The 15,654-nt window shown below is 39.6% G+C and overlaps 1 protein-coding gene across 5 annotated transcripts in view; it reads right to left on the bottom strand.

Moving 5' to 3' along the window:
- Positions 1-15,654, bottom strand: part of tln1 (talin 1) — a 76,346-nt gene that overhangs the window by 39,595 nt on the left and 21,097 nt on the right. For 3 of the 5 annotated variants that reach the window (XM_016661778.1, XM_016661775.1, XM_016661776.1), the window contains exons 8-25: positions 15,522-15,649; positions 15,328-15,388; positions 15,022-15,126; positions 14,218-14,373; positions 12,971-13,072; positions 12,744-12,820; positions 9,862-10,042; positions 9,181-9,294; positions 8,679-8,787; positions 7,675-7,883; positions 7,498-7,596; positions 5,909-5,971; positions 3,978-4,145; positions 3,081-3,375; positions 1,738-1,904; positions 1,521-1,649; positions 1,289-1,402; positions 164-277 (exon numbers count right to left, since the gene is read on the bottom strand). In XM_016661778.1, the coding sequence (XP_016517264.1) occupies positions 164-277; positions 1,289-1,402; positions 1,521-1,649; positions 1,738-1,904; positions 3,081-3,375; positions 3,978-4,145; positions 5,909-5,971; positions 7,498-7,596; positions 7,675-7,883; positions 8,679-8,787; positions 9,181-9,294; positions 9,862-10,042; positions 12,744-12,820; positions 12,971-13,072; positions 14,218-14,373; positions 15,022-15,126; positions 15,328-15,388; positions 15,522-15,649 (2,391 nt within the window). The remainder of the gene's footprint in view (positions 1-163; positions 278-1,288; positions 1,403-1,520; positions 1,650-1,737; positions 1,905-3,080; positions 3,376-3,977; positions 4,146-5,908; positions 5,972-7,497; positions 7,597-7,674; positions 7,884-8,678; positions 8,788-9,180; positions 9,295-9,861; positions 10,043-12,743; positions 12,821-12,970; positions 13,073-14,217; positions 14,374-15,021; positions 15,127-15,327; positions 15,389-15,521; positions 15,650-15,654) is intronic. The other 2 variants (XM_016661777.1, XM_007574065.2) reach the window with 1 other exon arrangement.

Raw genomic sequence — 15,654 nt, 5'->3', positions numbered from 1 at the left:
GACAGACAGACAGACAGACAGACAGACAGACAGACAGACAGACAGACAGACAGACAGACAGACAGACAGACAGATATATATATATATATATATATAAACATTTAAAACACAATTCAGTTTCATGCCTGAAACTGTGTTCAGTTTCATGCAGGTAATCAGTCACCTGCAGGAAGTTCTGACTAGCACCAATGAGGGCGAGCTGGGCACTGGGGCTGTCAGGCTGAGACTGGCTGCCTCGGACTCCTTGAACCAGCTGAGGGATCTGCTCTGCCACCACCTGATCTCACACACACACACACACGCACACACACACGCACACACACACGCACACACACACACAGAGCATAACCTCTCATTAAAAACTACTCAGTTTACACCACGGATACTTATGGCATCATTATACTTCACAATATAACAAAGATGGGAAGTCAATTTGTTATGTCTGGTTTTATAAGTGCTGAAGTTCAGCTTTGTTACTAATAAGAGAAGTTTTGTAGAAATAAAACAGCTTCTGGTGCAGTGAACAGCAGTGGATTTGTATTCCAGACTACTTTCTGCAATACAAAGAGGATTGCAGAAAGTTGAGGTTTAGATAAACACTAAACTTCAACTGAGTGCTATCCTGGCTCAGTTTTATTGGGTTTTAAAGTAACCTTTACCAGACCAAGTGATTCCATGTGACACATAGGCAGGTACTGTAATGTGGGGAGCTGTCGTGTCAAAACATATTGAAGAAATACAGCTGACTTGACAAGATGAAAGAATCTTGCAAAATCAGTGAATCTTGTATGGGTCCTGAGAGAGGGGGGGGGGCAACTGTCGCACATATAGGTTCTAAGATAACGCTTCACTGTCAGAATGATTATTTTGGTTTTTTTTGTCCCTCAGTAAAATCTCCTTATTTTACTGTATTCAAACAATCAGCTCTAAGACTGTCCATAACATGATGCAACAAAAAACTGCCATAGATCTAATGCTAATCACATCTGCACATGCTCTTTATCATAGCAACATGGATACTTTAACACAGTTCACAGTAGCAATTTTGCAACAGTTACTCAAACGTTTCCCAGAAACATTGCTTTCACCAAAATGTGTGCTCCTTTGCAGGATTTGTTGGAGCAGATAGCTGGCTCCTGGTAGAAAACACCCAGATACTTCCGCACTAAAGCCTATGTTTAAAAAGGAGAATATGGAATGTTTGACTTTTTCAGGTTCTGTGCTGAATTATGCCACTGTGTGTATGTGTAGGTTTGGGTGAGCAGATCAGAGCAGGTCGAGGGCTCACCTTGCAGCTCTGGACGAGCTGTTGCTGTGCAGCCTGATTCTTGTTGGATGAGGCAGCATGCTGGGCTGCAGCTATCGTCTGAGTGGCAGCTGCTGCGGCTTGTTTGGCAGCATTCTGCCAGAGAAAAAATTAAAGACTTCAGTCTACTACACATGAAAGGTGTTTGGTTTTCTTAATTCCTATATCCTGACTATAAAAAGTTATAACCCGAGCATGTTCCATTTTATTTTACCTCCAGATTGTTGATGAGCCGCTTCTTGATAGCATTCTGGGCAGCAGCATTGGTGGCCATCCGCAGGCCTTCTGCAGCTTCACGCAGTTTCTGCTGCTGTTCCTCACTGTCAGGATTGGCGGCTGCACCCTGCAGAAACACCACAGCAGCTCACAGCCGACTTACAGATAGGTTAGAGCATTTCTATTAAGTTAAGGACATACTGAAGTAGGCTAACCTTAGCAGCCTCCACCATTTTAGCAGTGGCATCAGCCAGAAGTTTGGCTGCAGAGAGAAGCTTGCGGGAGTTTTCCAGATCAGACTCTCCCTCTGCATCCATCTTGATGGCATTGACAAGATCAGACGTGGCCTGGGCAAGAATACGAGCCTGGCGAACCATCTCACCTGGTATGTTAGAGAGAAAGATAGAATGTGAATCAAAGAAAAGGTTTGGAAAAAGTTCCTTGATATGAAATATCATCACACTGTTTTATTAGCTTTGTGTGTTTTACAGATTTTATTTTTACAACCTTTAAAACAATGTTCATTACTTGCCGACTCTTGCTTTTTACTCTTTCACACATACTAGAGCATCTCGGGGGAGGAACAACAGACTTAATGATCCACAACAAAATTACCTCCTTGGAGAGAGGCGAGTGCAGCTTGTAGTTTAAAATTAAAGTAGTCATAACTGATGACCTATAAAAGTATGAATATTATACAGGAAGCACTCTTCCTGTATAATGTTGTTAAAAAAAACTTTATAACTGCTTGCATCTATGTGAGCAGGAGGTTTAGGAAAAGGAAATGTGATGATAATGGTTTATTGTCTTACAAGAACTGAAACGAGAAATCATTTGGCGGCAAGAATTAGGCAGCAGAATGACCCATAACCACAGCTACTAGGCTGTCTTGACAACAACACTCTCATGGTTGTTTCTGAGAAAAAGGGACTCAAAGCAGGGGGAGCTACTTTTATGACATCATATCTAAACAACTTGTAGTTCATTCCGGCAGCAAAAGAAAACAATACTCTCACCAGATAACAGGAAGGCTGTATGGAGTACACTAAAGCTGCTTTATTTTATCCTATTGGCATTTCAACCTCTGTGTCATGGAGCGCACTCATCAATGTTTACAGCCTTTTTGAAATAAGGACTGGCATTTTAACAACGCTAGCCTAAGTAACCACACTAAACGTAAGACAATTTAAAATAACTGTAATAGCTCTCTCTTTGCTTTATTGTATTATTAAAACCATGTTTTATTGCAACTGACCCACACATAGCAAGTCTCCTCTCCTTGTAAGGTAAATAACTAACGGCCACTTACAACAGAAAGTAATTGAATTTTTTTTTCTCATGACCTTTTATTATATTGCTGTTCTCAAAGAGAAATCAGAATTAGTTATAAATTAGTACTGAATACTGACAGGTCAAAACTTGAACTTGAATGAAAAATTCTGACCCTTTTCTTTTTTTAAACTGACCACCAGTTGGCACAATACTTGGTTATTTATGATGACCTGCATCATTAACACCCATTCATCCACAGCACTAAGAGGTGTCCACTTCCACTCACCAGCATTTCCCATTGCATTAAAGATCTTCTCAGTAACATCCAGGATGCAGTCAGTGGCCTCTCCATGCCGTCCAATAGGATGGCCTCCGCTGGCGTACTGCTTGATGTGCTGCAGCAGCTCATTGAGGGCCTGAGTGACCCCTGTGGCAGCCTGGCCAACCTGTTTTAGAAGACCCTCGTCGTTGGTGGCCATCTGGGAGGCCTCCATACATCCTTCTACTGACTTGGCCACCAGCTTGCCTGCCTCTATCAGCTGCTCCTGGCACACTGGGGAACTAATGGTTGGAGCCACCACCTTGTGGAAAGAGAACACATCTTTACCATACCTTCCCACTTTATAGCTGAAGCACATTAGAATCAACATAGCAGCAGACCAATATGCTGTACAAATATATAAAACAAATAAACGAAGAATCAAATATCTAGGTTATAAGCAGAATTCTGCAGGACTTAATGACATGCTGAGGAGGAAATCAGCCAGTTGATTCCAAGTGTGTTGACCCAGGAACACATTGATCAGGCTCAACAGATCAGACAATGACAAATTTGCATTACAGAACACTGTAGAATCTGAGCACTGGAGCCTGATGCTCCTGGGTTAGACCACAGCATAATCATGTATTGTATTGGTCTAGTCAAAGTCCAGACTTAAGTTTACAGTTGTAATGTTGTAAATTGTGAAACTGCTCAAAGGCTATGAATATTTTTGTAATAAATAAACCAATCTCAGCCATATCAAGGAATTTTTTTTCCTTGATAAAAAAGAAAAAAATTCACAATACATTTCCCTGGTCATAATGTTCTGCCTAAATGTTGTCCACTTTAACAAGAACATCAAAGCTCTTTAAGTATCAGCTGTGATCTTTCTGACCAACCACCGCAGGTCCCAGTACTCACCCTGGTGCAGGCGACCAGCTGAGACGTGGAGAGAGCGCACTGTGTAGCTGCTGCAATAACCCGGTTCTGCTGGGCCGAGTCCTCCGTCTTCTGGGCCACGTTCTTAGCTTTGAGCACCAGAGCTGCTGCAGCATTAGCCACAGCTTTTGCCAGCTGCATCAACATATCCTGTCAAAAGTGAACAGCCTAATTATCACTGTCCACTCCATGCTTGTGGGTAACGAAGGGACAGACACTAGTCATAATAACGTCAATCACAAAGAAAGTTCAATGCTTCCAAGATTGCACAGATAATATTTTTAAATTTGCACAATTAAATGTGAAATCAAGGTTGTCCTATCAATCAACAGTTTAATCAATGAGCCAGTAGTTGATCTAAATAGTTTGGAAAGTAATCAGTAGGAAGGTAAACCAAGTGATCCAAATAGATATTAGAAAGGAGAAACACATACTTTGATGAGGCTACAGTTATTTAAGACCGACTGCCCTATTAATGTCTACAGAATGTACCACCCTATATTATTACATATCAAAGTTTGCGTCTTTCTCAAACTACAACCTACTAATTTACCACTTCTGTGGGAATTAGCACAAATAGATTTTATTCATGTCAAGTTCAGTGAAAGATGAAAAGTAACCTGCTGACTCTCCAACAGAGTGTAAAATCTAAAAGAAGTCTTAATTATGAAGTTCCTTGTCTGCTGCTCCTGAGAAGCTGTTTGTTGTGATGAGCAGTTCTTTAGTTGAAGCCTTTGAAAAAGCAAATCTAGATTTTTGGGAAGGGTTCTACCCAGAGCGATGCCAGGTGACAGCAGTGCAGAGTTTGAGGTGTTTTTAATCTATAGGTACTCTGTTAATCAAGTATAAGCTAGAACATAACATGAATGGTTGTGGGAGTCCACTGTCAGGATACGTCTGTAAATAGTCCTGGATGGAGTGCTGTGGAAACTGCTACTACCGTTTTATGATCCCAGCATGTGTGCAGTAATTTGTCACTGATTGTAACCATGTGGATTCCAATTTTAGGTGCAATATTGCATGGGTATCTTGGATTCATTGTCATGTAACTTGAATTGATATTTTTACTGTTCTTTAGGTCTTTTTCAAATTAAAAAGCTTAATACTGTATCTGCTACCTGCTACCAATTAGGCCCCATTTCATCAACTACATTTCATCTACGAGGCTTGCAAATTACCATTTTTTTGTGCTATAAAGAACCACAAATGTGTGACTGGGGAAAATATGCTTTCCTCAGTAAGCATGTTTTTATTATTTGCCCCAACAATCCTTTTCCGTTTTAAAAAAAAAGTACAATGGCAAATGTGTATTACAAATTTTACAACTTTGGTTTTGGTGTGGACAGTTTAGTTTACAATGAATACAAAGTGATCAGCTCGTGTGATCAGTCCATTCATTCATAAAAAGCATATTATCCTTAAAGTGTACTTTATAACACAATCCACATTGGCAGTATATTTCTGCAAAATCATCAGCTAACTTCCTTTCCATACTGTAAAGGTGTAGGTATTAAAAGAGAGCTTATTTGTTTGCAATTATTTTTTTCCATTGAGGGACAATAAAGGTTATTTCTACTCTATACCCACAGTTTGTCACCATGGAGACCTCTGGCCATGCCTGTATGATGGACTGGTTGGATGCTAAGGTGTATGCTGGAACATTTCACCATAATCAGATTGTTACAGAGTAAATTTAGAAAGGGGGAAATATGTCATTGTGATCAAAATGCTGCCAATAACCAATCCTACTATTAAAAACTGGAAGCTTTTAGTCTTTATTATTATTACGTTATAAAGGCAAAAGATTTGTTGATTGACCTTAAAGATAAAGTAATATATACAGTATAAAACATAGTAATATGCTTGATTAGGCAAAATGAGTCATGCTTTTATCTGGAGGATACGTTAGTTACCAGCACTCGAACGTTAGAGGGAGTTCTCCATCTGGAACCCCTGAAAGATCCTTTAGGCTGATGCTGTCAAATATATTAATTAAACATGAAACAAAGTTTTATACGGTGAGAAATGTGTATTACATCCATGAGACTTTTATTAAGGACCACATATGTTTGAATGTACACTCCAAATCTGAAATATAAGTATTTTCACCAAATACCTTTTAGTTCTTGCTTTTCAACTCTCCAGTCATTTTTTTTGGATGAATACTTCTACTTAAATCAAATATATTGCAGTAATATTACTCTTACTTGAGTATATTGTCAAAAGTATTAAATTTGCATGTTTAAATAGTTCCCATGACCTCAGGTATAGGTCACCAAGGCATGCAAACGACTTCTACAAACATTGTGAAAGAACAGTTCTCTCCTAGGAGCTCAATGAATTCCACGATGGTACAATGACAACATCCCATCTATGCAAAAAGTTCAGTCATAAAATATTCCACAGTCAACTCTTTGTGGTATTATAACAGTGTATTATAGCAATTGGGCATGAGAGCATTTCCAGCAGATATTCAGGTTGCCAGCTTTCTGCAGAGTCAATAGCTACAGACCTCCAAACTTCATGATCTGTTGTGAAGTTTGTCCAGAATTCGTGTGGCTAACAGATCATTTAAAGAATTAAGCTCCATGGAATGGATTTCCATGGCCAAAGAGCTGCATCCAAGTCTTAAATCCCCAAGTATGATGCCAAATGTTGAATGCAGTGAAATGAAGAACACAAGCACTTGGCTCTAGAAAACTGAAGACATGTTTTCTGGAGGGATAAATCGTGATTCCAATCTGGTAGGCAAATGGATTGAAGCCTGGGTGAATAGTATTTGTCTGGATGCATGTGTTGATAGGAGGGGATTATGATGGGGGTATTGTGATGAGCAGGCATTCTAGTGAGAGGAACTATTTGTGTCCTTATTCTAGTCAATGGAATTATTAAGGCTACAACATACAAAGACATTTTGGGGGATGGTAAATGGTCTGTACTTGTATAGTGCTTTATTAAGTATGAGGACTCCAAAACGTTGTGCACTACAAGTAGTCAGTCATTCATTCATTCATTCCACACTGAAGGTGGTGAGCTACATAGTAGCCACAGCTGCCCCAGGGAAGAGTGACTAACGCAAAGCTATCATGCAGCCACGCCACCTGCTGCCAGTGCCAACCACCAGCAGTAAAGGAAGTGAAGTGTCTTGCCCATAGAAAGGACAAAGTCAGACAGAGTCAGGGTTTGAACCTACTGGTTATATAACAAACCCCTACCTCCTGTAAAGCAATCTGAGGGTTCAATGGGTTGCCACCTTCATGTTTCAACATGACCATGTACCATTGCCAGGCTGTCCCCTTAAACATCAGGGTCTGACCTCACAAATGCACATTTGAAGAAATTGTAATACATTCACATAAAACACACCTAAACAATCAGAAAAACCATCCCAGAATACTTAAGGCAGTTATATTTGCGAAGATAGGCTAGGCTCATAATAAACCTTCTCTGACTGTAGACTGTAAAACAAAGAACACTTCAATAAAAGTAAGGACTGACAAACCTGGAACTGTGGATCAGTGTCTGTCTCGCCAATGTGAGACAGGAGTTCTCCACTAGCTTGACCAACATTTCCTGCAGCTTGCAACAAGTTTTGACGAGGCTGGAAGAGTAAGACATGAAGAACAACTATAATGACTTAAAACATAACATGTCTCCTCCTCCTAAAGCTGCTATCTACCTCTGTATTTGCCGGCTGAGCTGTCTTCAGCATGTCAGAAACAGCACTGGCCAGATTCTTGGCAGCACCCAGCAGCTGCTGCCCGTTTCCACCTTCGTCCTCCATCAGGGCTGCCAGTAGTTTCACACCCTTTGACATCTCAGTCAGGTTGGATGAGATTGTGGTGACTGCACAGCCAACCGCTGTATAGTCTGTCTCAGCTGGATCACCTTAGAACACAAATAGCAACTGCATTTATTCCCAAAGTAAATATAATTTCTCTTGTGTATCAGAAACAAATTCACGAGAAATTAACATAAAGAATTGAAATTGCCATATGCATCAGGCTCTAAACAGCAAAATAACAGCGAGTAAATCTCATTACATATCACAAAATTTCTACAGAACAACAAGGACCATAAAATGTTTTTTCTTTGTGAATACCATAGATTACCGTGCAGTATGAATGAGTTTGTCATACGTTCTACTGGGATAAAAAATAAGCATCTGATAAAAGTTGTGGGAAAAAGCTTGATTATAGAAACCAGCTGACACATTTATGAGTCACATTTTCAAAAAACATTATCAGTAGAATATGACTGACCAATCAGAATGATTACACCAAACTAGCCTGCATGTTGTTGGATTAGCTGGCTGTATAGATTTTCTTCACTTCATTTGAACACAGTAAGGATGGCTTCCTGATACCCGTCATCAGCAAACCACATTGCTGTTCTATTGAGTTTATTTATATAGCACCAATTCTCAAGACATCATCTCACGACTCTTTACACAAAAAAGTCAGTTCAGTCCAACCAATGACATACACTCCATATTGATCCCTACTATCATACAATGCAATCTGATCTTGTCATCATTTTGTGATAAAAGTATTTAACTGCTTGATGGTTCCCGCAGTGATTTTTACATTCTGTACACGATCCAGCTAATCGACTCTATCCTCTCTGGGAGATACAATTCAATCCTACAACTCTGAAAACAAGCTGATCTTTTCTTCTCTCTACCTGCTGTGAGGTTGACCATGGATGCTGTGCCTGCTGTAATGGCATCCACCTGGGAATGGATCTCATGCTTGGACTCATCCATCTTGTTTTTGCGCCAGGCTTTGGATGCCTTAAAAAGAGGAACATAATGCAGTATATATATGTTAATGACCTCTAAAGGACTACAGAGGATAGATCCTCATGTTTGTCAGTGCTGATGAGTGAAAAGCAAAGTGATTTACATTAGGAACTTAATATTTTCTGCATCTGCAACCTGCTATTGCTAATGTATTTCAGGGTTTATATAATCACCAAGAACATTTATGATTTATAAAGGGAATTATGCAAAAAATCTGATGATAGCTATTGTTGCACTCATATTCTGGATCTTTCACACAATTCAATAAATCAAACCCATGGAAAAAAAATCAGATATCTGAATAATCATTTCACAGTTTGCTAAGCAGTCTCTTGGATTATGCCCTGGAATCACTTTCCCCAGCAGACAAAATGTAAAACTCACAGCATCTGTTCCTAATGGGGGCAGCGTATCAAAATCATCCAGAGAGGCCTGGGCCGCCTGGACGGCCTGCATGCTGGAGTTGATGGTTCCAGTTAGGGCTTGCTGTGCTGATGTCTGAAGGAAGAAAATACACCTCAGTAAAGCCAATATTAACACATTTCAGAGACCTCTTTCTGGCCAGTACATGTCTGGGTCCTCAGAAGTCCCACCTACTGCAGATTTGTACATAATTATTGTAGCAAACCATGCAAGAAAAAAGGTTAGGCTCAGATGATATTCCAGGAACAAGATGCTAATATATTCAAACCAAAAATGGAGGAATTTTGTTCTTAAAGCCCCGATATTTCTTCTGTTCTTGTGAACTATTTATAGATCCTAAGATTAAATGATACTGATAAAGAGGACATGGTATTTGGCTTGAGGGGTTCACACAAACCTTTCATATGCCAAGTTTTATTCAACTAAATATAATTTTGGGGTTGAAAAGACCAGAAGCTATGTATAAAAAATCTGCACAGATCTAGGCTAAAGTCAGGCTAAGGGTAGACTGAAACAGGGGATGTAGTGGGAGGGCACTGCACCCAAAATGTCTGATTTTAGCTCCACCCACTGCAGTGCAACCAGCCACAACACTACTACCACCAATGAGTAACGGGTCATCTTGTTTTTTGTTTTTTTTACCAGAGGAGGCATGTGTCCTCTGTGCATCTGCCCACTGGTAATGTGCTGTTTGGCCTGGGGCATGGAACCCTTCTGGAAACTCTCTGGACCTCCAGCTCCTGAGCGCATGATGGCTGGCAGGGCAACACAGCCCGTCTCTGCCTTGCCCATCCTGTTGAACTGCTGCTGCATTACAGTCGACCTGGAGTCACAAGTTTAGGATATGCAGAAAATTATAGCAGCTTATGCATCCACAAAGTGAGCAGTAACTTTAGATAGTACAATATCACAATAGACGGTTAGGAAATATGTGAAAGCTGCTATGATAATGCAGTGTATGTGAGCTTAAAGTTCTGCTTTAAACTCACATGTAAAGCGGAAACATTTATGTTTTCATAGAAGTGGCAATAATCAATCAACTCTTATGAAGAAAACCTCAAAGGCTCACTGAAAAGTTAAGTGTTTTTTGCATAAATTTATAATTTTCTCTACTTAATATAAAAGAATGATAATAATTACAGCAATTCCATTTTGATATACTTCTTACCACATTAGAATGATGAGTGATTAAATAAAAAAAAGTTATTTCTTTTCCCACACCAAAATTAAACCGTTGGATTAAAATGGAATCTCCAAGAGATGTGATGTATGCAGGACTATCCAAACCTGCAATGTCACCAAGTGAATCACTTGGTGACATTGCAGGTTTGGAAGCACTGAACAGATGCTGAGAACAAATGCTGAAATGTGTGGATGTGCCACATCCACACATTTCACACTTCAGCTGAATAGAAACAAAACTGAAGTTATAATCTTTGACCTATAGAGGAACAATCCAGATTCATCACAAAGCTTCAGTTATTAGAACCATAAACTAGAGGTCAGGCCCAAAATCTGAGTATTGTGATGGACTCTAACCTGAACCTTCAGAGACATATAAAGATAATTATAAGTCAACCTTCTTTCACCTGAAGAACATTTGCACACTTAAAGTACTAATATTGCAGCAAGCTCTAGATAAACTCACCCATGCTAAACACATCTTTAGTTGGAATGCTGATGCTTGTGTTCTCACTAAAACCAGGAAGATAAAGCACATCACCCCATATAAAGTCCTTCCACTGAGAGAATAGTCTTTAAAATACTGTTGAAGTTGTATCAACCTTCCAGACCACTCAGGTCGTCTGTTTCTAGTCTACTCTGCATTGTTTAAAGTACGTTTATAGCATTTAGTTCTATATTTACAAGTGAAAATGTAATTTTCTGTTCTCTACAGATAAAGTGTTTTTATTAATGCCTCGCCCTCAGTGTGAATGATGCATAATTAATCAAGAGCCAATAAAGTAAAAGCAGAAACTTTCTGGATTAAAACCATTTTGACATAGAAACAGTGATATGTTTATTCCTCTAACAGATATTTAGTGATGTCAGTAAACAGTGTCAAATAATGGATTCACTGACATCCATTATTTACTAGTGGTGTCCCAATACTGATACTGGTGAACCAGATACTGCATCAAGTACTAGTGCTTGTAAAAGCAACCACTATTTCTGCTGGGCTTTCCTCCTGGGCTGCCCTGCTAATCCACATTTAGCCTCCAAAGGCATCAATAAGTTATTTGTTGATCCTCCCAAAAAACAAAACAAAAACAAATAAAAAAACAGAAGAAGAACAGAGAGAATGGATAAGTTAGGAGGGGATGAAATATTATTTTAATTAAGCTTTAACTGGTTTTGTTTTTTGAGCATCATTAGAGTAAACAACGCAACTGCTTCCATTTTTAACATTGGTCATCTGGGTTGTGTGATTAATTGCACCATAGTGGTGGAGCTGCTCCACCATTATGGTGCACTACAGTGGAGCAAACTGTGCTTTTAACAGACACCTACTCTACTAATAAGTAGATTAACACAACTTGATTCTGGATCCTCTTTTGGCGTTCTCTGTATGTACTTGAGGTTTATTAAATGCGCTACAGAAGCCTGACCCACCATCAAGTAAATCATTTTAGCCCAATCCAGCCTGAATTTCAGGTTGGCTATAAATCTAAATCGCTCACTAAACGTCATTTAATGAGCATTTTGATAAAGCATTCAAAGACTAAATAATCTGTATTGCGCCATTTATGATTTATTAAAACAGTCAGAAGGTGTGCAAGCTTAAAAACAAGAGCCATCCTGTTCTAAATAAAATCAACTTGTTTTTAAAAGTTTTGTGTAAAATATAACCAACTTGTTAGCTACTTGGTGTCGGTGTTGGTGTTACCTAAACTGAAGTACTTGTATTCATACTCGATTTGGAAAAAAGTAGTATCAGAACTCCCCTATTATTTACTCATTTAAACATTACGGTTATGTTTAATAAACTAGAATATGCGTTCAGATGAGGCCTGCCTGTCGGTTTAGAAGCATCTTTTAAAAATAACTACTAAGCAGGTATTAAGTGTGTTTCATAAAGCCCACCTTAATGTTTTTTAAACAGTTCTTTTTGTTGGTTTAATGTAATATTCTCATTTTAAATGTCATGTTTTCATTAGCTGTAAGTGGAAAATCATCATAATTCACAGAAATATAGGCTTTCAAAAAGTTAATCTGTAGTTTCTGAAATAAATGGGCTCTTCATATTTTAATAATTTTTTTAAGGGATTTGTCGTTCAAGTGTGCTTACACTGCAGTGTGATAAAATAAGGTAATTCTTTTTAATGTGTTATTTTTATCTGTAGTTGATTAGTCAAAATTAACACAGTAAAACCCCAACCTTAATATACAATACATACACATATACAGTGTCTGTATATAATGAATATTTAATGGTTTTCTCTTTGAATGTATGTATTGAAATCCACATGTGGATTTTCTGTCCCGATTTGACCCAATTTATCTGTAAAGACACACACACTTACTTTTTGGGAGACACAGAGTCCTCCTCCATGGGTGATTCATCATCTCCATCAAAGCCAAAGTGGTCCTTACTTTTTTTCTATTAAGACAGTAATATGAAGACACAAATGCAGTTTTAAGCTGCCGCTGATTGACCACAGAATTTTAAAAAACTAACAAATATTTTACTTACAAATATTTTACTTGTTTGGAGTATTGTCATTTACAACATTTGAATGTTCCTACTGACCTTTTTGAGGATGATATCAATGTAACCAGCAATAAGCTGGGCAATCTGCTCTCCCTCTGTGGTTTGCACAGAGTAGTACCCATCCTGATAGTCTCCAAAGTCCTGTCAGCACATCAAATGACAGCTGTGGATTAAAAGATGAGCACATGCAGTGTAGAACTCAAGTCCTGGACTTTGCATTGATTCTCTGTATGAATCAGTCATGCATGTTCACCTGCGGGAAGGTTTTGAAAGATAGAAGAACAATGAAAGAAATAAGACATTCATGCTCTCCAATCATTTTTAGTTTTTTTTTTTTAAAGAGCTTTTTAAACATAATAAACTCAATCTCTTAAACATGTAGAGATCTCACTTCCAGTTTAGGGTCTTTCCGTTCAGACTTTCACTCTCCCAGGGTGTTCACCTGACGCTTTGCAGCAGCCTTCTCCCCTCTGCAGGCACAAGGATTGAGGATCCTCCCATATCTGGAAGATTGGCTCATTTATGCAGTACCTTGGGACCAGGCGGACATTGAGCATGCTCCCGGAATTCAGGCGCGGCGTGACGCTGCCTCTTGTGTGGCATGTTTGACTTTTGGGCATGCTCATAGTGGCATCCAGCGTAGTACCCTTGGGGCTGCTGTCATTGCGGCCCCTCCAGATGTGGTTGAACAGCTTGAATCTGGACCCCACACGGAATGCTAATCGTCTCAGAAGACTTCAGTGTCTTCAGTCTCTGTCCCAATGGAGGACGAGGTTGTTTATGACAACGGGGGTCCCGCTCGATTTCATCCCATGTCGCCGAGAGGTTGTGTTTACGGATGTATCCACGGGCTGGGGTGTGCCTTCTCAGGGCCAAATGGCACAGGGGACATGGGCCCCGCGGCAGAGCAGGGAGCACATAAATGTCCTGGAATTACGAGCTGTATTTCTGGCTCTTTGGAGCTTTCTTCCATGGTTGCAGAGCAAGGATGTGCTGGTGAGGTCAGACAACACCATTGCGGTTTTTCACGTCAACCACCGGGGGGGGGACCAGGTCAAGGAAACTGCTGTGACTGTGATTGACTCAATGGATTCTGACACGGGCAGCTCCATACTTGGCCCACCTCAAGGCAGCCTACATCCCAGGTTCACAGAACATGCCAGTGGATTTTCTGTCCCGTCAGAAGTTACACTGCTAATCCTAATCTACTTTTCTAACAACCTCTTGGGCTGTCATCTTATTTACGTGCAGAGTAATAATTAAAAATTGTTGACAGGAAAACTCACTAAAGTGAAGCTCTTGGGTGACGCAGCCCAGCGTTTGATGTTTGTCAGACTCCACTCCTGGATGACCTCCTTGGTTTTCTCATCTACTCTCATTACGCTCTCCTTGGTGATTCCCAGCAGACGAGGGACCAGTTTGTTTTTGCCTTTCATTTTTTCCTGCAATGAATCAAGAAAAGCAGAATATTCTTACTGAAAGCAGACAAATCATAATTGGTTGATTGTGGGGGAGGAGAGAGAAAATGATCTCTAAGAATGAATTAGAGATAAGCTTTTACTTATCTTAAATAAGTAAAAACAATGGAAACAGAAGATGGTAAAAGTGAAGGGAAAAAATGACAGTTGTCCTTTCTTGCCTTACTGAAAACACACAAAATAGAAAACAGGGTGGAATTTAAAGGGGATGTCCTGTCTCTTTACTCTGACTGTATCTTTTGAGGGAAGCAAAAAAAATCAGATATTCAGCTCCCCTTTAAAGTCCCACTTACATTAAAAGGACTAACTGAGGATGGACTCACACAGATGTGAATTGTTAACATTTGAGATGAGAGTATCTAAAGTTTGGAACTTGACCATCAACAAGTGACATGGTCAGTCACATGACTTTACTGCCCTGCTGCTACAAACAGTTTGGTATTTTTAAAACTGCCACTAAAATCATCCAGCCTACAATTGAATTAAAAGGCACATGACCTCAGTTCACTGGAAGCACGTTAGAAGTAGAGTGTTATAGCCTGTAGAAGAATCAGTCATTTTTGTGTAGATTTAGGCAGCAGAAGAAAAACAAAACAGTGAATTTCCACTAACCTTAACCAGGAAGAACGAGACGCCGTAGGTTTGCAAAGACCTGGCCAGCTTCACATAGCTGACTTTGGCCTCAATCTCTGTCATGTTCTGACAGTTTTTATGTGCCTGCAGAAGCAGGAAGAACAGAAGTGCATTAATTAGCTCACCGCTGCATAAAGGAAACCTTCACATTTAGTTTAATGACTCATGCAGCATGTTTTCTCTTTCAGTTGTCAGGGGGTACATCTTGAAAGATAAGATATTATTTAACCTGTATGAGCCTTTTTTAGTCAAAACAGACTTCTAAACCTCCACAGATCGTCTTACCTGGAAGATTTTTTTCTCCCCTTTATTTTTAATGTATTCCTTAGGCAGGAACTCCTTTAAACTGAGAAGAAAACAGTTCAACCACGATCAAACAAAGCAGCATGACTTTACCGGGATTTCAAAGGACCATCAAAACATCAAAATGATGGAACCAAAAGAAAGACAACTGAATAAAACATGAGGCCAGTGCTTACTCTAAGAATCCAGGCTTGTGTTTGGACTCATTGTGATCACCAAACTGAATCTGGCACTGGTAGCCTGCAAACTCACAGGCTTTGTCAAATGAAACTGGATGTGATCCATTCAGGATGTCATCACGAGCCTGTT

This window comes from Poecilia formosa, unplaced genomic scaffold (genome assembly GCF_000485575.1).
Source record: "Poecilia formosa unplaced genomic scaffold, Poecilia_formosa-5.1.2 Scaffold343, whole genome shotgun sequence".
Classification (NCBI taxonomy): Eukaryota; Metazoa; Chordata; class Actinopteri; order Cyprinodontiformes; family Poeciliidae; genus Poecilia; species Poecilia formosa.
Note: the sequence above shows the minus strand (reverse complement) of the source record. Positions and strands in the feature narration are given on the sequence as shown.